The following is a 10,303-nucleotide window of genomic DNA, read 5'->3' on the forward strand; positions in this document are numbered from 1 at the left end:
GCACCAGGCGCTGTGCTAAGCGATGGGCAGTGGGAGACGAGGGTGAGCACGATGGCTGCCACCCCTGAGGAGAATGCTGGGACAGAAATGATCCCAGGGCAGGAGGGAGAGGTGTTTTAATGGGGAAGATGCGGAGGCAGGGAGGGCAGAAGGGGGACAATGTGCTGGGGGAGTGGAGGTCCCTGACCTCTGGGCCTGCACTGTCCCACAGGGGATCCGCCGGCCGCAGGTGGCCCCTGAGCCCCAGACATGTGCGTGAGGAAGGGGAAGAAGCACTGTACGTGCAGACTACCTACCAGATTTCAAAGGCTCCGTGCAAAAACATCTCATTCACAATCATTTTTATATTGCTGAAATGATACTACTGTGGATATAGTAGGGCAAATAAATCACACTAGTAAAATACACATCACCTGTTTCTTTTTACTTTTTAAGAAGGTGGCTACTAGAAAACGTAAAGTGACGTGAGTGCCGCAATCTGCGGCCCATGTCCGTAGCTCTGTCGGATGGAGCTGCTCTAGGACCAGGGCTTGGCAATTAAGAAGCATGGGTAGGAGGTACATCTGACTTCGCCTCCCCAAAATAACTACTATGGAGGGGGTTGCCTCTGAGGGGTGAGCTGCCTGTCCCTGTGTGCTCAGAGATGTTGGCAATGGTGAAGAGACCATCGGGTGAACTCCAAGGGTGCCTTCAACTCTAAGCCTACCGGGGCTCTGCAGGTCCCTTTTCTGAACCCGGAGGCCTCAGGCAGGACCACGTGCCGGAGTGCCCTTGGTGTGTGGCCTGGAGGTCCCACCCATCCTGGGGCTCCTCCTCGCCCTCAGCAGAGTGTGCTGGAGCATCTCCTTGGCTCTGGTGAGGGCTCCTTCAGCAGGGACAGCCACGTGGGGCACCACACCCACCCCTTCCCAGGAGCTGCCATCCACAGCCCCCACTGAGCGGGCCGTGGGGATGGTGATGTAGAGATGAGTGTCATCCACGTGGTAGGTTTGTGGTGACTGGCAGCCCCCGCTGGTCACTTCCCCGATGACCAGAGCCCGGCCCAGCTTCTTCATGATGTAGGTAAACTCCTCCGCGGCGCCGGCTGTCAGTGCGCTGGTCAGAATGGCCACGTTCTTCTTGGAGCCGTAGCGTTCACCTGGAAGACAGAAGATGGGGAGTCCAGTCAGCACTGTGGGGCACCTGCCTTCTCCGTACCGTGTGGACCCGCAAAGAGGAAGGCCTGGGATTTGGTTCTGTGGCCTTGTGTCCACATGCAGGGCATTCCTTTGTGAGCCCCAGTTCTGCAAGTGTCAAATGGGGCTACGAGCGTGTGCCCCACCCATCTCCAGTTTGTAAGGGCTTGACAGCTGCTTCACACACTTCTGGCACTTTTATCTTTGAGTGACGGGAAAAGCCTTGACTCTCCCGAGGAAAGGATGTGCTTCCTCTTCATGAATCATAAGAATGCCTAACCTGCCAGATTCTCTTTTCACTTTGGACTCCCGGAAGACCCAAACTCGTGGCTTCACGACAACAGCCCTCTAGGGCAACGGTGTCTGATAGAAACACAACGTGACCCAGAAAGTGAGCCACAGATGTCGCTGCAAGTTTTCTAGGAGTCACATTAAACAAGAAAAAAAAAAAAAGCACAGATGACATGAATCTTAACCATATTTTATTTAACTCAACATATCCAAAACAAATTAGTCTCAAAAATGTAATCAGTAACATTGTGGAGATATTATACATCTTTATTTTTCCATAAAAAGCCCGAAAATACCTGGCGTATATTTTACACCTGTCACATCCCAACTCATATGAGCCACATTTCAGTGCTCAGTGGCTGCGTGTGGCAAGCGGCTCCCATACTGGACATCATTGCAATCTAGGACCCCATGCTCTTGCAGATTTGAGTCTGTAACTCCTGGTTTTGAATACTGTTTGAATTTACAGTTCACCCGGTTCTAATTTTTATTTACGTTTTGCAGTCTTTGTGAATGTGTGCCTTGGAATCTCCCTCGAATCCTTGTGTGATAAGGAAGTGTACAAATGAAAATTGTGGGGTGCTTTTCTGGTCATATGCACCCTTCCCCCCACTGCTCTCCCAGCCCCTTGTAGGATGGGAGCTCAGGTTTCTTGGTTTGTCATGCTGAGCAAGGGAGTCAGAGTGAGCCTATCACCCGTGACGGGGACCACGAGAGCCCTGGCTCTACAGAGCGTGGCACCTGTGCAGGGCAGAGGCCCCATCAGAACCACAAACTTTATTCAGGCAGGTGTGCTGAGCTGCTGCTGACAGCTCAGGGAGGATGAGCACCAGCAACTCTGTGGGGTTTGGTGAAGGGCAAGGGTCCTTCTAATTCTGCCGTGCCTTGCATGCTGATGGTTGTCGTGGCCAGAACAGAGGGCATTTTGGTTTTAGAGAAACCGGCATTCAGATTTGGGCGCTTCCACTTATTAGCTGGGTGATGTTAGACAAGAGACTCGACCTAGTCAAGGCTCATCTAGAAAATAAGCATAATGGTAGCATTTTGTAGGGATTAAGAATCATATGTAAAAGTGCAGTGCATGCAGAGCTTTATATTCCATTTACTGTTACTTTTCCCTGGACCCAAGCTGTCTTTCCCTGATTTTCCAGAAGCTTCTAGAATGAGAACAGGAAAGGGAAAGCGTCTGTACATACCTGCGAGCCGGGTGTGGGTCCAGAGCTCACTGACAGAGTTGTTGGGCCGGCTGTAGATTTTGTCCAACAGAATTGGAGGACCTTCATCAAAGAAGTAGGAGCACAGGGCAGAGATGGAGGAGGTGGGGCCACCGATGTTGAACCTAAGGGAAGGGAAGTGGGGGTCATTGGGGCAGAGCTCACAGGGAGGCCCTCGGTTCCCCTCTGGGAGCCTGGGACCTTTGCCCTGAGGAGGACACTAATTCCAGGCAGCCTCCCTGTCCCATCCTTCTCCTGCAGAATTCTGTGGTTGGCATTTCCCAGAGTACAAGTCTCTTGAGAAATTTCAAAACACTGGTGCCATACCTGCCCTTTCTGATCACATATTAATACATTATGTGATACATATTGTGTCCACTACATTAAAGGCTCTGACAAGTCCTGCAGTCATGAACTTGCTGATAGATTTTCCTCATTAACTGACCATGGACTGCTCTCCACACCCATGCTGCCTGTGAGGACACTGCTTTCCCAGCTGCATTCTCTATAATTTCATAAGACCCACTGGGCATTTTTGTTCAGGTCTCCTAAAGAGCTGCTACTTAGTATAGCCGAGTGCTCAGAGTTGTGGAACCACACTGGATGGGGAGTGGAAGAGTGGGGGAGGGGACAACCTGTGCCTGTCCTAGGACGTTCGGATTTGCCCTGTTATGTGAACTCTTTGGGACCCTGTCTCCTCATCTGTGAATAAGAAGTGTGAGCTGGTGATATGATAGGATTCTCTTCTGGTTGAAGGTCTAGGTTGGCCCAGCTGGGTTTAGGGCCTTTGACGTCAGTGTCTGAAACTCCAAACCTCAGGTTAGAAGGGTCTGGAAGTACTCTGTAGGCTGGGCCACTTCCTCTTTTACAAATGTAGCCACAGAGCCCTGGGAGAGGTTTTGGAGAACAAGCCTCTGAGATCTGGAGCCCTCTAGTGACAGACAAGAACCACAGCTGAGCTGCAGACAAGCAAGTCGTGACTTGGCCAATTCTGGCAGCCTGTCTCCTGCAGCTGCAAAGTGGGGTTCTGTATCCTGGGGGAGCAGCCTGCCCCTCCCTGTGTCCATGGAGGCAGGGGCCTGGTCGCTGGGGGTGGGTGTTCTTCCACCCACTCCAGGAGGGAGGTCTCTACCTAAAAGCGTCCCTCCACCAGCCATTCTGTGATGCAAAGAATTCTTTTTGCCACAATAGTGGCTTATTCTCAAATTCTCTCGGGGACTCTGGCTTTCCAATTCTCATGATCAGGGTGGTCACGGGCTGACTTTATATGACATAAGAGGCACAATGCAGGTGGTGGCCTAGCTAGCTGTCCCAAACGTGACTGATCACCAGAATCACCCGGGGTGATGCCTTTCAAATACACAGATGACTGGGCCTCACCCCGGAGCTTTAGATTCAGTAGGGTCACGTTAAGCCCCCAGAATCTGTTTTTAAAGTCTCCCTTCCCCCTCTCTCTCCGCTGAGTCCTATGGCCAGGCAAGTTTGGAAACCACAGGAGTAGCCCAGTGATTCTCAGCCTGGAATTAACACTGGGATCATCTGAGGAGCTTAGAAAGATCACCGATGTTGGGGTCCCCCACGGCCGATTACGCCAGAACCCCTGGGTTGGCTGGCCAGAGACCTCTGCCCCCCCAGCCACTGACCTCATGTCAATGATCATGGCATCCGTGTGCACGATCTTCTTCCAAACATGCTCCACCAGCAGCTCTGACACCTGGGTGAGCAGCTCACAGTCCCCAAACGTGTCAAACCTCAAGTAGCCAAGGTTGTCCTCAAACACATTAGTATGAAAGGAAAACTTGATCAGGTCCTCAAAGACTTCAGGGGAAGGGATCTGAAAAAAATGGGTGGGGGTCCAGCTCAGTGTCAGCAGAGGAGCAGATGTTACAGCTCAGGAAACCGGGCACCACAGTTTTCCTTTATACATGAAAGATATTGAGGGTATGGGCGGGAATTAACATTTCTGAAGAAGGTTTCCGATGGAGCGCCTAGGAGGTTATGTGGGTGGTGGGCCTAGGATGTGGACCCAAATGAGGTTGGCAGACTCCTTACAGAGAACGTTCATGCATGTCAACCCCACAACGCGGTGTCCAGAGCTGCAAGGCCCAGGCGTGGTCTCCACTCTGACTCCCCTGACCTCACCAGATACCTCCTGATGGTTCTGAGTTCATCTTCTTCCCTAGGGCTGGGAGGGAAGACATTAGCTAGCTCCTGGGCCCCTGAACCTTTAGAAGGGGGTTTGGCCCTGTGCTGAGCACATTGCAGCCCTTACCATCACTATGAGGGCACCCTATAGCATCCCCATCCTTTCAATGAGGACACTGAAGCACAGAGTGATTAAGTAACTTGCCCAAGGTCACACAGCCAGTAGGTGGTGGAACCAGAAGCTGAATCCATATGTGATTCCAAACCATGAATCCTGGCGATGCTGGAAAGGAGTGGGTCCTCGATTTGGAATCTGGTGGCCCTGTGAGTCTAGCACAGTGCTGGCACATTCTAGGCTCCCCCAACATGTTTTGTGCCTCATCTTCTCTCTTCAAGACTGCTAGAAGGACACAGGCTCTGAGGGCCGGAATGTTAACTGGGACCCCCAGCCTCCAGGGTCTGCTTTGCCCTTAGTCACAAGCTCTTCAGCCATGGGTCACACTCCTCTGCACCCCTCTGGGTTTCCATTTCTCTTTTTGTAAAACAGGGATGATGATTCTGCACTAGATGCTTCTGGTGCCCTTGGCCCTCCTCTGATTTTTGCTACAACCGCCCCTCGCCTGACAGGGCCTTGCCTCCAGCACACCCCTATGTCTTTCCATTCTCGATTTCAGGACCTTCTCCAAGCTGTCTCAGAGTTTGAGAGAGTTCATGTCCCCAGGGGGACCTTTAGCCAAAGAAGGACAGGAACTGCTGTGTCCCGTCTGTAGATGGACAGCTCCGGGAAGCCTTCCCCACTCTTGTTAGGGTTCCATCCGAATTTTAGGAAACAACAGCTTCCATAATGCCCTTACCCATCAGCTTTTCCTCCTTTCCTATCCCATTCTCCCTTCCTCCTCACTCCTGCTTCAAAGACGGCCTCCCACCTGAACTGCCTGCATCCTAGACCTCCTATCAAGGGACCCCGAGACAAATGCTGCCCTGACTACTTGTGACTCTGCCACAAAATCACAGAGGATAAACTACATGGAGAGATGTTGTAAATGCTGCTTCCCGATGAAGCTCTTAGCTGATGGGAGTGCTTGATGAATCCAGGGCCACTGGTCTAGAGAACTTCTGTCTCATCCACCCAGCAGCAAAACTCCTCAACCTTGATTTACCTTTTCAGTGTTTTCCCCAAATGCCATTGCCAGCTTTGAATATACTGACCACAATAGCCTTGCTCGGAATTTCCCATCCAGCTGGCCCTTGGACCAGACTGCACACCCACCAAGTGCAGCTCCTTCCGGATGCTTTGCATCATGGGAGGGGAGGAGAAGGCAGGGGGTGCCTGACCACTGCCATGATTCTCCAGGCTGTGCACCGTCAGCACCCCTGACCATGCCACAGCCTGTGTCTAGGCTCCATGCTTTAGCTCTGAGACAACTGTGAGGCCAAGACCTCTGCTTGCTCCTCTCTCTCCATCTGAAACCCCCTGAGGCAGGCAGGTGGTGAGAATGAACACAAACCCCGCATTTCCAGGGGACGAAACCATAGTGACCTCTCATGACCTGACCTTTCCGCCAACACTGATGATGAGAAGTGCTGCAAACATTTGCCTTCCACCCCGCCAAGAGTGCCACTCCTTCTATACCAGGGGTTTTCAAACTGAGTCCTCATGGGTTATGGGTGCTCTACAGAGGTGCTCAGGGACACCAGAAGGAGAAGGGATGACAGGATGAGAGGAAGGGAAAGACGTGACTAATGAGAACTTAAACACGAAAATGAGTCTGGAAGCGATTGCCCGGCACCGTGCACAGAGCCCTGGATGTGCAGACAACCGGTGGGCTCATTGCTGGGACTGTGCTAGGCTCAGTCTCCCTTGTGTCTCACCTGCATGGGCACAATCCCAGGAATGCGGTCCTTGGCATCCTCGGGGATATGGGCTGTCTTCAGGTGTGGGTCTCCGGACAGCATCTGCAGATCGGCCCCCAGCATCTCAGCCAAGGCCCCTTCTGAGGTCACCCTTGAATAGCGGCTCTGCATACGGCTCAGTTTGGCCGCCATCTTGGCCCCCAGTTCAGGGGAGGCATAGTTATCGGCTACCAGCTTCCCGGTTGTCTGCAGCACAGTGGGCACCTTGGCCCGCAGGGCCACTATGTCCCGGGCTGTGGAGAGGGCCTCACTCATGGGCACGGTGATGTCGGGCTCCACCCCAGCCAGGTCCCAGGCTTCGCCTGTGCTGGCACTCAGGGCCATCTGCGTGGGCATGGAGGCGTATAAGGGGCTGCTGCCCACCTGGTAGATGCCCACAGAGAGTGCCCCTCCAGCTGTGGGCTCCCCAATGATGGTGGCCCGCTGCAGGTCCTGCATGGTGTGAGCAAACGCCTCAGCTGCCGACCCGCTGATGTGGCTCATCAGGATGTAGAGGTCTTTGTGGGGGCCGTAGCGCTTGCCAGCCACCTGGGGCAGCGTCCACACTTCCGTGACCCTCGAGGTCGCCCTGTCAAAGACAGAGTAGAGGTGCTGGCGGGGCTCCACTTCAAAGAAGTAGGAGCAAAGCAGTGGCACAGCCGTGGAGTAGCTACCAGGGTTGTAGCGCAGGTCGACAACCAACGCGGCTGTGTCCACCAGCCTCTGCCACACCAGCTGCACCAGCTGTGGCCCGATGGCCTTCACCGTCTCCAGCTCGGCCATGGCATCGAAACGCAGGTAACCCAGCCGGCCAGGTAGCACCTCTGTTTTAAACAGGGCTTCGATGAGGTAGGAGACCTCCTCTGGGGAGGGCACGACAGGGGGTGGGGGGGGCGCCTCCTCGGCCACCATCTCACCGGGGCTGTGGAACACCAGCAGACGGTGGTCCCCAGACATCTCCTGCAGGTCGGCCGTGAGCTGGGAGGCCAGTGACTCCAGGTCCACGGCAGTGCGGTAGGCCCCCTCGGCCAGCTTGGCTCGAAGCAGGGCACTGGTCTGCCCAATGACCTCTGGCCGTGCATAGTGAGCCTCGACCAGGTGCCCCGTGCCCTCCACCAGGGCCTCCAGGCTGCGGTGGAACTCCAGCACCTCCTGGGCCCTGTCCAGGGCTTCCTCGGCCAGCACGATGGCGTCGGGCACCACGCCACCTCCCAACCAGCACTCGCCGTGGTTGTCGATGAAGGTGAGCACGGGCACGGTGAGCACCAGGCCACCCTCCGGCGTCTCCAGCAGGGGCACCGTACAGGTGTGCAGCAGGCTGCCCGCGGTGATCTCGCCCACCAGCGTGGCCCAGCCCAGCGACTGCATGAGGAAAGCCAGCTCCTCAGCCGCGGTGGCAGTGCGGTGGCTGGTGAGCAGGTACACGCCGCGCTGGGTGGGGTAGCCCCGGCCCAGCAGCTCCATGCGGCTGAAGTGCTCCTGCGTGATGTTGGTGCGGCGGTCATAGGTGGTGAAGAGGCGCACGGAGCCGTTGTCGGGGCCCTGGAAGTAAGACAGTAGCAGGGGCACAGCAGAGGACGGCCCCCCGGGGTTCTGGCGCAGGTCCACGATGAGGTGCTCCGTGCCCTGCAGGGGCGCCCACACCTGGCGCACAATGTAGGGGCTTAGCACCTCCAGCACGGAGGCATCGGCGAAGCTGTCAAAGCGGAGGTAGCCCACGTTGCCCGGTAACACCGACACCTGAAACATAGAGACCACCAGGGCCTGCCGGGCAGCCTCGGCTCCGGGCACCGTGGGGACTACCTCCTGAGGCTCGTCCTCGCCAACCTCGGGCCCAGAAGAGGCGTCCTTGGCCCTCACGGCCCGCACCAGGAGCCTGGGGTCCTCAGACACAGTCTGTAGGCCAGCGTTGAGTTTGGTGACCAGGTCCTCCTCCGAGACTACTGCGGAGAAGTCCATGTTGGCCAGGTGGTGCAGCAGGCTGGGCACACGGTCCACCAGGGTGTAGTAGGTCTGCAGCGCCTCCTGCAGGCGCCGGACAACTCCTGGCAGGGCCCGGCGCAGACTGAGGATGGCCAGGGCTTTCTCTAGGGCCTGCTCGGCTGGTGTCCCCACACAGGGCAGCACCCCACTGCCCTCCCATGTCTGGCTGCCCCCTCCCAGGGGCCCTAGGGACCTGGACACGGGCACGGTGAGGAAGAAGTCAGACTGGCCTATCCTCAGCTTCTGGAGGTCCAGGGCACCCCCCACAGTCCGCTCACCCACCACGATGGCCCTGCGCATCTGCTTGAGGATGTAAGTGATGTCCTCAGCCACGCCCCCAGTGTGGCCGCTGGTGAGGACCACCACATCCTTGTCGGCACTGTACCTTTCTCCCAGCACCTGGGGCAAGGTCCAGATCTCAGTGGTCGTATTGGAGGGACGGTCGTAGATGGTATCCACGTGCAGGACCGTGTTCCCTGGGTGCAGGTAGGAGATGACGTAGGGGATGCCGGAAACGTGGCCCCCGGTGCAGTGCCGGAAGTCCAGCACCAAGGCAGAGGTGCCCATGAGCTTCCTCCAGACGCTGGCCACCAGGAAGCCCCCCAGCTTGCTCACCACCTCCTGGCTTGGGATGTCGTCCACACGCAGGTAGCCCACATTGCCTTCCAGAACCTCGTGGCGGATGCCCTTCTGCAGCCGGGCAAGCATTTCCTCTTTTGTGAGGTTGGTGAGTGCTGGGGCTTGCCGGGGAGCCTCAAGGGTGCTGGGCTCGTATGAAATGACCAGGCGAGGGTCGTTCAAGGAGCTCTGCACCCCAGTCGTCAGCACATGGGCCAGAGTCTGAGGGTCCGAGATGGCGAGGATCTCACGACTCTTGATGGCCTGCTCGATGGCTTCCTGCATCCCTATCAGGTTCTCTGGGAAGCAGTAGTTATCCAGGAGGACCTTGGCCATGTCCAGCACCAGGCTTGGCTGGAACAGGTGCGTGGGGCCAGCCAGGCCACAGAGCAGCATGGACAAGAGCAGGGCCCATTCTCTCGTCATGGGGATCCAGAAGGAGAGCTGGCTCCCAAGCAAAAGCTCCCTTGACTGTGCGTAAGGCCACGGCACTGCCCTGTGCGGCTGCCTTCCTCCCTCGTCCTTCTCAGCAGGTGGACAGAAGGTCCGGGGCTAAACTCGGGAGTTGGGGTGCGGCTTCCAGCTCCAGTAAGCCTTTAATCCTGTCTAATTCAAGCGCATCAGCCCTGGGGACTGGGGAGAAGGGCCCGAAGTGGTTTGACCCAGAAGGTATGTTGGATCTCATGCTACTATGCTGTCTCTGTGTATAGTAATCTGAATAACCACCGTTTATTTGCAGTTCCTGCCGCATGCTGGACTCCATGCTTCATGCTTCACACAAGGTGACAGTTTTCACCAGAGCCTTGCAAAATAGAGCTGTTAACCTGCTGGAAATAGCATCTTCCCACTACACTGGGTGATCCATGCCTCTGGAATTAGGTAGAGCTCACTGGAGGCCCGGCTCCGCGACTCACTGCTCTGTGGCCTTAGGGAAGTATCTTACTTATTGTGTAGATCACGTGAGAAAATATGTGTAAAGCATTT

The 10,303-nt window shown here is 55.8% G+C and overlaps 1 protein-coding gene across 2 annotated transcripts; it reads right to left on the minus strand.

Annotated features, from left to right (window-relative positions):
* Positions 1-326: 326 nt before the first annotated feature.
* RBP3 (retinol binding protein 3) lies at positions 327-9,867 on the minus strand. Of its 2 annotated transcripts, none has more exons than XM_040485664.1 (4): positions 6,698-9,867; positions 4,324-4,514; positions 2,663-2,805; positions 327-1,138 (listed from the first exon to the last, which is right to left on the minus strand). In XM_040485664.1, exons 1-4 carry the CDS (start codon positions 9,743-9,745, stop codon positions 744-746), a joined length of 3,777 nt encoding a protein of 1,258 aa, XP_040341598.1. In that variant the 5' UTR covers positions 9,746-9,867; the 3' UTR covers positions 327-743. The 2 variants fall into 2 exon arrangements, with proteins under 2 accessions (XP_040341598.1, XP_040341599.1); XM_040485665.1 differs by lacking the exon at positions 327-1,138 and adding an exon at positions 1,641-2,483.
* Between the last annotated feature and the right edge of the window lie 436 nt (positions 9,868-10,303).

Source organism: Herpailurus yagouaroundi, unplaced genomic scaffold, assembly GCF_014898765.1.
Source record: "Herpailurus yagouaroundi ecotype Mexico unplaced genomic scaffold, PumYag 163, whole genome shotgun sequence".
NCBI classification, from domain to species: Eukaryota; Metazoa; Chordata; class Mammalia; order Carnivora; family Felidae; genus Herpailurus; species Herpailurus yagouaroundi.

Excerpts from the sequence above, each read along its gene's own strand:
- RBP3 (XM_040485664.1), bottom strand. The coding sequence starts at position 9,745 with ATGACGAGAGAATGGGCCCTGCTCTTGTCCATGCTGCTCTGTGGCCTG. Across the intron at positions 4,515-6,697 it reads CTGGGATTGTGCCCATGCAG|ATCCCTTCCCCTGAAGTCTT; the intron begins GTGAGACACAAG and ends CATTTTTTTCAG. Across the intron at positions 1,139-2,662 it reads GACCCACACCCGGCTCGCAG|GTGAACGCTACGGCTCCAAG; the intron begins GTATGTACAGAC and ends TCTGTCTTCCAG.